Below are 12955 nucleotides of genomic sequence, written 5' to 3' on the forward strand. Positions count from 1 at the left end.
TACTCTAAACAATGTAAATGCAAACAAACACTGTATAGCCTCAAAACTTGGTTGAAACTATAATTTTTATATCATGGATGGTCAGTCCTTGCATCCATAGCTCTGTCCATGAATTTGAGCGTAGTTAAATGTATCTAGTGCCCATCCCTCAGCTCTATACCAAAACACAGGCGGGGTGACCTGAATTCTAGCTTTAAGTAGGCTATACTATTGCAAATTCATTTTATTGTTGTTCTTGATCCACTTCAGCCAACCGTTTCTCCAGGAGTGTAGTGTTAACTCTGTGCATCATTAGAAACTGTCCGTTCAGATGGAAGACTGGGATGTCGTATTTGTATCTGTCCCACCAAACTTTGTTCTCTGGCAGTGTGATATCTACCTGCTGAAAAATATACTGTAAAATGACAGAAATAAGAGAAGCCATTCATTAGTGAATGTACCTTTTCATAATAGACTGAGTATACCAAACATTAGAAACACCTTCCTAACATTGAGTTGCACCTGGTTAGTCTATGTCATGGAATGAGCAGGTGTCCTTCATCTTTTGTACACTCAGAGTACAGTGCATTCGGAAAGTATTCAGACCCCTTGACTTTTTCCACATTTTATTACGTTACAGCCGTATTCTAAAATGGATTTTTTACTCATCAATCTACACACAATACCCCATAATGACAAAGCAAAAACAGGTTTGTAGATTTTTTTTGCACAAAAAAAACCACTGAAGTTATCATTTACATAAGTATTCAGACCCTTTACTCAGTACTTTGTTGAAGCACCTTTGGCTGCGATTACAGCCTCGAGTCTTCTTGTATATGACGCTACAAGCTTGGCACAACTGTATTTGGGGAGTTTCTACCCTTCTTCTCTGCAGATCCTCTCAAGCTCTGTCAGGTTGGATGGGGAGCGTCGCTGCACAGCTATTTTCAGGTATCTCCAGAGATGTTCGATCGGGTTCAAGTCCGGGCTCTGGCTGTGCCACTCAAGGACATTCAGAGAATTGTCCCGAAGCCACTCCTGCGTTGTATTGGCTGTGTGCTTAATGTTGTTGTCCTGTTGGAAGGTGAACCTTCGCCCCAGTCTGAGGTCCTGAGCGCTCTGGAGCAGGTTTTCATCAAGGATCTCTCTGTACTTTGATCCATTAATCTTTCCCTCGATCCTGACTAGTCTCCCAGTCCCTGCCCCTGAAAAACATCCCCACAGCATGATGCTGCCACCACCATGCTTCACCGTAGGGATGGTGCCAGGTTTCCTCCAGACGTGCCGCTTGGCATTCAGGCCAAAGAGTTCCATCTTGGTTTCATCAGACCAGAGAATCTTGTTTCTCATGGTCTGAGAGTCCTTTAGGTGCCTTTTGGCAAACTCCAAGTTGGCTGTCATGTGCCTTTTACTGAGGAGTGGCTTCTGTCTGGCCACTCTACCATAAAGGCCTGATTGGTGGAGTGCTGGAGAGATGGTTGTTCTTCTGGAAGGTTCTCCCATCTCCACAGAGGAACTCTGGAGCTCTGTCAGTGACCATCAGGTTCTTGGTCACCTCCCTGACCAAGGCCCTTCTCCCCCGATTGCGCAGTTTGGCCGGGCGGCCAGCTCAAGGAAAAGTGATGGAGGCCACTGTGTTCTTGGGGACCTTCAATGCTGCAGACATTTTTTGGTACCCTTCCCCAGATCTGTGCCTCGACACAATCCTGTCTCGGAGCTCTACGGACAATTCCTTCGACCTCATGGCTTGGTTTTTGCTCTGACATGCACTGTCAAATGTGGGACCTTATATAGACAGGTGTGTGCCTTTCCAAATCATGTCCAATCAATTGAATTTACCACAGGTGGACTCCAATCAAGTTGTAGAAACATCTCAAGGATGATTAATGGAAACAGGATGCACCTGAACTAAATTTCGAGTCTCATAGCAAAGGGTTTGAATACTTATGTAAATGTGATATTTCCGTTTTTTGCAAACATTTCTAAAAACCAGTTTTTGTTTTGTCATTATGGGGTATTGTGTGTAGATTGATGAGGAAAAAAAACAATTTAATCAATTTTAGAATAAGGCTGTAACGTAACAAAATGTGGAAAAAGTCAACGGTTCTGAATACCTTCCGAATGCACTGTATATGCCATTTAGCAGACACTTTTATCCAACTGTTCAGCAAACATATAATGTGCATTTTTCTGAGAAACATAACCTCACCCTGTGTTTGTATGGTTCAAGGACTTCTTTTGCTTCATCACACAATGGGCATGGGTCCTGGAAAATGGTTAAATACATCATATTATTTTACATATAATTTATTGTATTCAATATCAATAGGGCTAACTAATGCATTCATCAAAACGTGCCTAAAAAAGAACACAAAAAAAAGTGTCAAGGAAAACCTTGAGAGGGACCACTAATATGAACATCATTAATAAAAAATATTATCTGATAATTTACAATACTCAACAATTCACATTACCTTGGTATAAAGCGTTAAAGTAGGTAACTCCTTTTGGGAGAAGAGTCTTCTAAGCAGATGAGCAGAACTCTTTGTCCTGTGGAGAGTCCTCTGCAAGACCCAATGCATTGTCTGTCTGCAAAGTAGACAATTACTGCATCAGACATGTAGGCTTAGCCCTACTTTATGTTCTCTCTGTTACCTGGAGTTGCAATGCAAATGGTCCAGGAACACAAGGAATGCACAAAGGACAATGCCCACTACAGTAAATGGACCGCGACGTGATATATCGTTAGGAACTTGTGGATTATATTGATAACTTTGGAAGCATGGTAAATGGCGACTGGATAATTTGGAGTATTATTGATTACTTTGAAGGTCCGGTTCAGGTGAGTTTATGTAAAGGATTGTCGTATCCTTCAGGTTTGCACCTGCGGGTCCGTAGGAAGTTTAGATTATTTCTTCCATTAGATTCCCTGATATATAATGAATACGTAGCCTACGCAATGGATAAGGTGCAAGCTACAGACCTTGTTAAATTGAGGGAATCTCGTATTCATGAGTTGGCTCAAAAGCGGATCAAGAAAGATGAGAATGGTCTTCAACATTAATTTGACAAGTGATTAAATGCTTGATTACTGGCAAACAAGGAGGCGGAGAAAAAACACATTCTAGAAGTTAGTGTTGCTTAGCAAACACTAAAACAGGGAATTGAAGGGAAATATAGTCATTTTGGAACTCTTCTCTGATGAGATGTGTAAAACAAATAGCCTACATGGACAGCATCTAAAGTCTACACATGTAGCCACAGTCTAATCATCTAATATGGTATCATTCTCATCAATTACAAATTCACGCACAGGTGTGTATGGAAAGTATTTTCAAAAGTTATGAACATGTGTTGTGAGGAATGAGGTGGACATGTAAATAATATATATTTTAAAAAATTCAAGCTTACATAATATATGTCCACAAGTGCAGCACTAATGTAAAAGCGTTCTGTCCGTCTTTTAGCAGCATGTGGTTTGGTTGTGTATCTCCTGTCGTCCTGTACACCGTTTGCCAAACAGAATATTTAGTCTACTAATGAATGTCTTGGCAAAGGTTAACAGTACTGCAGTACTAATGGTAAGGACACAGGCTGAGAACAAGACAAGGCAGCCTTACCCGGTAGCAGTACAAAGAGGATGAACATATGTTGAGCCAACACTGGTCACTGTGTTAAGTGGCATTGGCAATGCATAACGCATCTGTAAAGCCTATATATAGCAGCCTACACATGCAAAGGTTGTGAATGTGCTTAATGACATGTTATATTTGTTCATATTTTGCAAGATTTTACAATGAAAATAAATGCTCATTGTAGTTATAATTTGACCAACAATGGAAATAGGCTATTCATGTATTTGCAAAAATAATGTTAGCCTACACTAAGAATAGATGATAATCTCATAGGCCTATATTATACTTTAATGACATACAGTAAAATGCTTATACAATGCATCGAACGGGACAATTCATTCATAAATCCTCAAGGTAAAGTTAAAGAACAGTTGAACTTAAAATTGAAGGTAAAGGTGCGACTTCTACAGACATGCATTAGTGTCATTGATGTCTAAAGAAGCCAGCCAGGTTCAGTTGGAAGCCAGCCAGCCACATATACATTCTAACGCACTGGGTAAATCTGTCAGTAAAGAGCTCATTTAAAAAACAGAAGGGCCGATTGCGTAGGCTGTCTCTCTCCTGTGTAATGTTTGGCTGCAATATTTATTTTTAGCGTAGACCTGTCTTGAGGTAGTACATAAACCTACCGCTGTATCTATGTTCATGTTTCTCCACGTCAAAAGCCTGGCAGTATTTGAGTTATTTGTGTAAAAGAGTAGAGTTTATGAAATATCTCACCTTTGCGCGAACAACCCGGCGTGACAAAACCAGAGAGGGAAAAGGAACGTAAATGTATGTGAGACCTATTGGTCGACTGTCATTTTACTTCCTGTTCAAGAGAGTGCCACTATTGGACAATTTGCCGTCCATCAAATAAAGTTAAACCTACATGCGGCAGTATTGTGGAAACGTGTAAAATCAGCGGTTACAAAGTTTCCATTCATAAAATGACAAATGACACTCAGATGGGTGCCCCCATTTGTTTTCCAATCAATATTGATAATGGACATAATCATTTGGAAATGTGGAATGATTATAACAGTACATGGTCAATAAGGGCAGATTTTTCTCCAAGATGTTCAAACGTTTATAGATGACCAGCAGGGTCAAATAATAATCACACACACAAACACACACTTATTACACATGTACTACATGTAGTAAACAAATGGCAAAGAGCCAGTAGCCTAATAACAAATCATATATATATATATATTTTTTCCTTAAAGTTTACATAATATATGTCCACAAGTGCAGCACTAATGTAAAAGCGTTATGTCAGTCTTTTAGCAGCATGCGGTTTGGTTGTGTGTCTCCTGTAGGCCTGTACACCGTTTGCCAAACAGAATAGTTAGGCTACTAATGAATGTCTTGGCAAAGGTCTCTTTGACCGGAACGTTACATGTTCATAAATGTTCTCACTAAACTGTGTGCTGGAGCACCCATTCTAGTTTTCACTTTTCCCAACCTGTGACTTCAGGTGTGCAATATTTTATTTATTTATGAGCGAAAGTGTGTTGTCTGTCCAGAGCTGAAGGTTGGGAAGAAGATTAGCTTCTCCAGCAGAGAGAAAATGCCACAACACAGGATGTGGAGAAGTCAGTGCTGTCCATACTGTAAGGCTCTATCCTAAACTGTACTGCCATCTATAGGATTTTAATAGCAACAGCACGCGGAACTCAATATCATAAACTCAATATTATAAATGTGACACATTTTCAATTTATGTTTCGTGGCAGGCTTTTGTCTGAAGAAGGACACTGCTTTGCGCGAGGACATGAGGTAGGGTAAGGGTTCAGAGTTCACACAAGTCCCTCTATATTCCACACTGTAGGTGGAAGACCTACACACGCTCTTGGATGCCATCTGACACTGGGAAAACATCCTATACCGCGAGGATGCCTTCAAGGACCATACACTTTGAGGAGATGGGAGACCACTCTGTCCTCTCTGCTCTCTCAATCTTGAAGATCATAATTAGGCAAATATAATATAATATTGAATTTTGTGGGAGAACATTGGAAAAACTTTGAAATACAATTCTCTAAAGTATAGTGTCTCAATTTCACATTCTCACAAATGCACATTAATTGTGATGTTGATTCCAGTGAATCTGGGTGAAGATGTTGGTAATGGTGATAACTGTTCTCTGTCTTGTCCTCTTTGTCCATGTCACGTGGCGTCAGAACTGCTTGAGGCCAATACAGCAGAATGTCATGTTGCCTCGTGAGCCACCCGCACCGGTTGACAGTGAAGACACGTCATGTAAGTAACTACTTCAGTGGACCAGACAGAGACAGGGAGAGAGCCGAGAGAGAATGGTCCAAAAACACTGTACTAATGTGCTGGAGTACTACAAAGTGAATCAACCTGGGTCGTGTTCAGTAGGACACACCGTAGCCAAACTGTAAACAAAAAATATAATTTCTTATTGGACAAGACCCAACAAAATATATAATATGATGCAAAGTGAACATGACCCTCGTTAAACAGTATCCAGAAACAGCTTATCTCACTGAATGTGACCACAATTCACTATAGATGGGGTCTGCACATTAACACTGTTACATTATGGGAAGTGCAGTCAAGTCTTAGCCCAAAGAAGAGGAGGAGCCTATTAATTAGTATGCAAGTTCCTCCCTCTTGCTGTTCTAGCTTTGCTTAAAGATGCCTATTTTCGCAGTATACAGTCTTGCTTAGGGTGTCCATCATTATTCCAGGCGCATCAACAGAATGTCAAGCAGACAACAAAAAAACAGTTTTTCAGCAGACAAAACATACTTCAGGATGAAAGGACGTTGGTGGAAGAATCCGGGATCGTCGCTTTGCGTCACGCAAAGGATGACTATATGGAGATGAATGAGAGCTACTATGAACCAGCTCCCTAGGAGAAACTACAAGAAGGAACAGGATTGGTCCCATAATATGGCACTATTATGATCATTCATTGGTTCTGCATGTTTTACAAAAACACTGTTTGGAATCCTTGACACTCAAATAAAGGCCAAATAAAGACCACCTGCTTCATAGAAATTCAAACTATCTTGTGTGAGCCTTATTGACAGTAGGCCTAAAGAATACATTGTTTCTGAGGTGTGGCAAATGGGAGTGGCGAATGACATCATAAATGCCCTTATTGAAAAACGACATTGTGCTGCAGTGTTTGATTCAGTTTGATTCAGTGGACCACAAACTGTTGCTAGCCAGACTCAGTAACATTGGTCTCAATGGGTCCTCCAACTTTAGTAACACTATACGTGATTTTATTTGATATAAGATATACAAATGTGCTAATTAAATGAAATAAAGTAATCAGTTGTAGTGCCTTAGAGACTTATGTTTCAACTAGTTCATAGAATGTAGGGGCATATACACTCAAACAGAAGCAGGAAGAGAGTTAAAGACAGCTATAGCTATTAGGAAGTTCAGTCTTTCTCTTTGGTGCCTTGGTCCTTGACACACACATTGTGCATTGGTACCATATAACATACGGAGACACATACCCAGAAATGGCTTCTCATCTCTCCCTCTCCATCCTCCTCCTCATCTTCTCCAGACTATCAGGTAAGGGTAACATGTTTCTATGAAGTGCTGAAGTTGAGGTCAGGGACTGGGACTGGACACATGCTGACACTCTGAAGACAGGAGCAGTAGCTTGTCTTATCAATAACACTTCCTGTATTATGTGTGTTATAGTCCAGATGGAATGTCATTTTACTGCTGTGAGAATTTTATTGAATTCCAATCTAGTGTGTTTTCTGTTGTTGTGTCTACAGGTGCTTATCGTATGTCTGTGAAGATAGGAGGCTCCTCCACCATCCCATGTCGCTATGATCAGAAATACAAAACCCATGTGACATACTTGTGTAAAGGAGACTATTTGTATAGTTGCTCCCCTGTTGTACACACTGACCCTCCTAAAAGCACAAATAAGGTCTCAATCTCTGATGACATCAACCAGCAAACAATCAATGTTACCATGACTGATCTGGAGCCAGAGGACTCTGGACATTACTGGTGTGTTATAGAGATCAGTGGTGGACCAGTAGTCCAGACAGGATGGTTCGACCTACCTGTCACTCCAGGTAAGATCCCTGCAACTCTTCCATATGATTACATGACTGGTGTTCTGGTTTCATTTACTGGTATCACTATTATTGTTCAAGTTGACATGAGGAATGTTGGTATATGTCTACTTTCTGTTCTCTATCCATCATATCATAATTATGATATTTGTGGTCAGTTGTTACAAAAAAACACTTGATCACTCAGGACCTTCTTTTGTGTGTGTACCTCTGTGTTCAGGTACTCCAGAACTCTATGTGGACCAACAGGAGTTGACTGGAGTTGAAGGAGGGAGTGTCATTGTAAAATGTTACTATGGTGACATTGGACATATGAAGTGGTGCAGGATTGGCAGGATTGGCAGTGTCTCCTGTATGTGGGGGAATTCTGGGAGTATAGATGGAACATCAGTGACCCTACAGCAGACCACAAGAAGAAACATCTTAACGGTGAATATGATTGATCTGAAGATGGATAACACTGGCTGGTACAGGTGTAGAGTGGGATACCGTATGATGCCTGTTCACATCACTGTCAGACGACAAACCACCACACAAAGTACCACCACTATGACCAGTGAGTAGAGAGCAATCAGATACTGTATTATTAAGTATTAACCTGGTTTTATCCAGTCTTGCTGGCTTATCATCAGAAACAAATTGAACTGTATCCTGATTCAAAGCTTTTGTGAATACTTAGCGGTCCTACCATTGGTTTGAACTCAACAGTGCTAATACTAAGTGAAAATCCATATGTTGGGGTAAATGAAATAAGCTGGACAAGAAGGTCATATCTTAGCCACAATGTCTTGTTACAGTTCAGTCTACCCTGTGTCTCTCTGGTACACCAGTCATAATACCATTGTTGTTTTTACCTCACAGCAACCCAAGCTCCAACCACTGAACAATCCTTTTTCTCTCCAACTGCTGAGCCTGTTCAGACTGACAACACAGTCCAAGGTTCTGAGAGGGGCAAGGAGAAGGACACCATGAGGTAATGATCACTCATTCAACTGTATTTCACACTTACTCTTCCAAATGGATGGCAATAGAAATATTATGAAGAAAGGGAACATTTTCTGTTTTTCACACTAGAGCTTCAGGCACAAAAACACCCTCCTTAAAAATCTCACACCGAGTAAAGGCCAAGACACTGTTATAGAGACATTTACCATCATAGAGACATTGACCATTTCCTCATATCTCTGTGGTTGTCAAAGTAGCAGCATTCTATTCTTGGATGGTCAAGTTTCATGCATAAAAGGTGTGAAGAGCTCAACAAATGTTTCCATGTTGTCATATTAGCACAAAAAACATAAACCAAATAATAATAATCTATTTAACTGTGATATTTCATGGACTGTATTTTATAATAAACATAGTCTTTCACCATCAGTTCCATAGATCTAAAAGTCCTACTGATTCCTCTGGGCATGTTGGTGGTGGTGATATCTGGTGTCTTAGTTACATGGAAGATGTGGAGAAAGCATAGTAAGTATTCATTCTATAATTACTATATTGGAAAATTATAAGTTTGATTTTGGAGATATTTTCATGAGACATCAATATTTTCCTTGAAGACAACTGTATTAGCCTGTTATAACCAATGTATCTTGACATAAGAGGAGGAGACTCAAAAGTATAACTATTCTATGATTAATGTATTCAGTATTATTCTAGTGTATCTCAGAGGTCTCTAATACTGCATCTCTCTTTCTTAATTCCAGAGGACAATAAGGCCATGGACCAGACAACAAACACCTCAGTGGTAGGCTACACTCATGTTCCTCTCATCTGACTCAAGGCCTTGTGGGTAAGACCCTGTCTGTGAAAAATGCAGTACATGGACATAAGATGCACTTAAAACAACACATTTGCCCTTCAGCTTAATGTCCATTGTATTGTAACTGTACAATGTATATATGTTAACTCTATATTCAGTGTGATTTCAGTTTCTATAAGTGTTTTGCAGTGTAGAGCTAATAATAGGATCTGTAGTGAGGTCAGTGGTTAAGGTGTTGTGATTTCCTGTTGAGCTTTGCAGACACAGTAGGCCTATGTTGCTTCTCTGTCCTGTTCCTATTTAACCTGACTGACACTGTGCTGTTTGAGAGGAAGAAAGCTCATATCTTAATGTTGTTAAAACAAATACATGCCTTATATTGTGGATTATGTAAATATCCAAAGGTATCTCATACATGTAGACTGATGATGAGTTTTTATCATCAACCCCCTTTGTGTGTTTCTACCAGCAGGACCCATTTCCTGTCAATGGTGATGATGTGACTTACAGCACTGTTGTCCCCAAGAGGAGGAACCAGCTAAATGTACAGACCAAGGTAAGGCTGTTATTCTGATCACTATGATGTTAATATACTGAACAAGAATATGAATGCAACATGCAACAATTTCAAAGATTCTATTGATTTACAGTTCTTTATAAGGAAATCAGTCAATTGAAATAAATGATTAGCCCTAATCTATGGATTTCACATGACTGGGAATACAGATATGCATCTGTTGGTCACAGATACCTTTAAGAAAAAGGTAGGGGCGTGGATCAGAAAACCAGTCAGTATCTGGTGTGACAGCCATTTTCCTCATGCAGCATGACACATCTCCTTCGCATAGAGTTGATCCGACTGTTGATTGTGGCCAGTGGAATGTTGTCCCACTCCTCTTTAATGTCTGTGCAAAGTCAATGGATATTGGCGGGAACTGGAACATACTGTCATACACGTCAATCCAAAGCATCCCAAACATGCTCAATGGGTGACATGTCTGGTGATTATACAGGCTATGGAAAAACTGGGACATTTTCAGATTCCAGGAATTGTGTACCGATCCTTGCGTCTTGGGGCCGTGCATTATCATTCTGAAACATGAGGTGATGGCGGCGGATGAATGGCACGGTAATGGGCCTCAGGATCTCACCATTGTATCTCAGTGCATTCAAATTGCCATCGAAAAAATGCAGTTGTGTTCCTTGTCCATAGCTTATGCCTGCCCATACCATAACCCCACTGCCATCATGGGGCACTCTGTTCACAATGTTTACATCAGCAAACTGCTCGCCAACACGACGGCATACACATGGTCTGCGGTTGTGAGGCCGGTTGGACGTACTGCTAAATTCTCTAAAACGACGTTGGAGGCGGCTTACGGTAGAGAAATGAACATTCAATTCTCTGGCAACAGCTGTGGTGGACATTCCTACAGTCAGCATGCCAATTGCACGCTCCCTCAGAACTTGAGACATCTGTGGCATTGTGTTGTGTGACAAAACTGCACCTTTTAGAGTGGCATTTTATTGTCCCCAGCACAAGTTACACCTGTGTAATGATAATGCTGTTTAATCAGGTACTTGATATACCACACCTGTAAGGTGGATGGATTATATTGGCAAGGGAGAAATGCTCAATAACAGGGATGTAAACAAATTAATTAAATTAATTAAAATTAAAAGCTTTTCTTGACTTTGTTGATAAAAAGCTTTTGGGAAAACTTAGTGGTCCTACCATGGGTTTGAACTCAACAAAATCCACATGTTGGGGCAAATGAAATAAGCTGGACAAGAAGGTCAAATCTTAGCTACAATGTCTTGTTACAGTTCAGTCTACCCTGTGTCTCTCTGGTACACCAGTCATAATACCATTGTTGTTTTTACCTCACAGCAACCCAAGCTCCAACCACTGAACAATCCTCTTTCTCTCCAACTGCTGAGCCTGTTCAGACTGACAACACAGTCCAAGGACCTGAGGGGGGCAAGGAGAAGGACAACATGAGGTAATGATCACTTATTCAGCTGTATTTCACACTTACTCTTCCAAATGGATAACAATAGAAATAATACCTTAAACGTCTTCACACAATATAGGCCAAGACACTGTTTGTGACGATCCCGGCTGTCTGAGTCGGGTCCTGTCTGGTGACTAGTGTTCCTGCTCGTATTCTCCAGTTTCCCGAGGGTTCGGGAACGCTCCGGGGAGTGCTCTGGTTTTCCGCACCTGCATCCCATCAGCAATCTGCACACCTGGTCCTGATCATCACCCTTCTTAGGCTCTGGCCCAACATCCAGTTCCTGCCGGATCGTTAGCCATGAACAGTATGTTTGTCAGCGTATCAGCCTTTGAGTTCAGCGTTAGTTTTGTTGTTTTGCACCTTGTTGATTTGCTGTGTACTCACCTCCGTTTTGTTCTGTCTGCAGTCTCTCACCCGGAACCTTCACCCAACCTCTGCCTGATGGTCGGCGGCTGCCGAGCCAGTACCGGACCAACCACTGCACCCTCAACAACCCATCCACGCCACCCGCTCTGTTCCCTGGATTATTCAGCTTCACTCGGACTCTATAAATAAACACTCACCTTTGTCTCACGTACCGTGTCCTGGTCTGCTTCTGGGTTCTGGCTTAGTTAACCGTGACAGAACGATCCGGCCAGTAATGAACCCAGCGGACCTGGACTCTGTTCGCCATGCTATTACCCAGCAGGAGAAGATGTTGGGCTATCATAGCACGGTACTACAGGAGATCGCGTTGTCAGTTCGGAACCTTTCTACCGGTCTGACGGAGGTCCAGAACCAACGCAGTGTCCGGTGGAGGATCCACTACCGGTTTCACCCATCTCGCCTGCCGCTTCTGAAGCTGTGTCCATCCGTGAGCCCAAGGTTCGGCCGGATAAGTATGAGGGAGAGCTGGGAAGATGCCGTTCCTTCCTTATGCAGTGTGGACTAGTGTTCGATCTACAGCCCTACTCTTATGCCACAGACAAGGCTAGGATAGCCTTTGTGATTGAGTTGCTGCGTGGTCGAGCGCTGGAGTGGGCTTCAGCCGTTTGGGAACGACAGGATCCCTGCATGGCTTCATACCAGGGGTTCACGGCCGAGATGAGGAAGCTCTTCGACCATTCCGTCCGAGGGAGGGACGCAGCTAGGCGCCTGTTTTCGCTTCGCCAAGGAACTCGCAGCGTGGCCGACTTCGTGATCGAGTTCAAGACGTTGGCTGTGGAGAGTGGGTGGAAGCAGGAGTCTCTGCAAGCGGCCTTTTACCAGGGTCTGTCGGAGCAGCTCAAGGATGAGTTGATCTCCTATCCGGAGCCTAGTGACCTGGACAGCTTGGTAGCTTTGTCTATTCGGGTGGATAATCGAGTCCGAGAGCGAAGGAGGGAGAAGCAATGGGGTCCGTCCAATCGATCAGCTTCTCAGTTCCCAGTCGGGTCGGGTGGTGGACCAGAACACGTCGATCATTCTCCACCACAATGGATTAGTGGAGAGGTCTCTCTCCCGATGCTGAACCCA

At 42.0% G+C, this 12955-nt stretch overlaps 1 protein-coding gene across 2 annotated transcripts; it reads right to left on the bottom strand.

The window, feature by feature from the left end:
- Positions 1-35: 35 nt before the first annotated feature.
- On the bottom strand, positions 36-4381 carry cunh5orf63 (chromosome unknown C5orf63 homolog). 2 transcript variants are annotated; one of them, XM_041897487.1, is made up of 5 exons: positions 4335-4361; positions 3391-3480; positions 2454-2568; positions 2189-2245; positions 36-394 (listed from the first exon to the last, which is right to left on the bottom strand). In XM_041897487.1, exons 2-5 carry the CDS (start codon positions 3450-3452, stop codon positions 224-226), a joined length of 405 nt encoding a protein of 134 aa, XP_041753421.1. In that variant the 5' UTR covers positions 3453-3480; positions 4335-4361; the 3' UTR covers positions 36-223. The 2 variants fall into 2 exon arrangements, with proteins under 2 accessions (XP_041753421.1, XP_041753422.1); XM_041897488.1 differs by lacking the exon at positions 3391-3480 and having other exon boundaries at positions 4335-4381.
- Between the last annotated feature and the right edge of the window lie 8574 nt (positions 4382-12955).

Source organism: Coregonus clupeaformis, unplaced genomic scaffold (genome assembly GCF_020615455.1).
Source record: "Coregonus clupeaformis isolate EN_2021a unplaced genomic scaffold, ASM2061545v1 scaf1882, whole genome shotgun sequence".
NCBI lineage: Eukaryota > Metazoa > Chordata > Actinopteri > Salmoniformes > Salmonidae > Coregonus > Coregonus clupeaformis.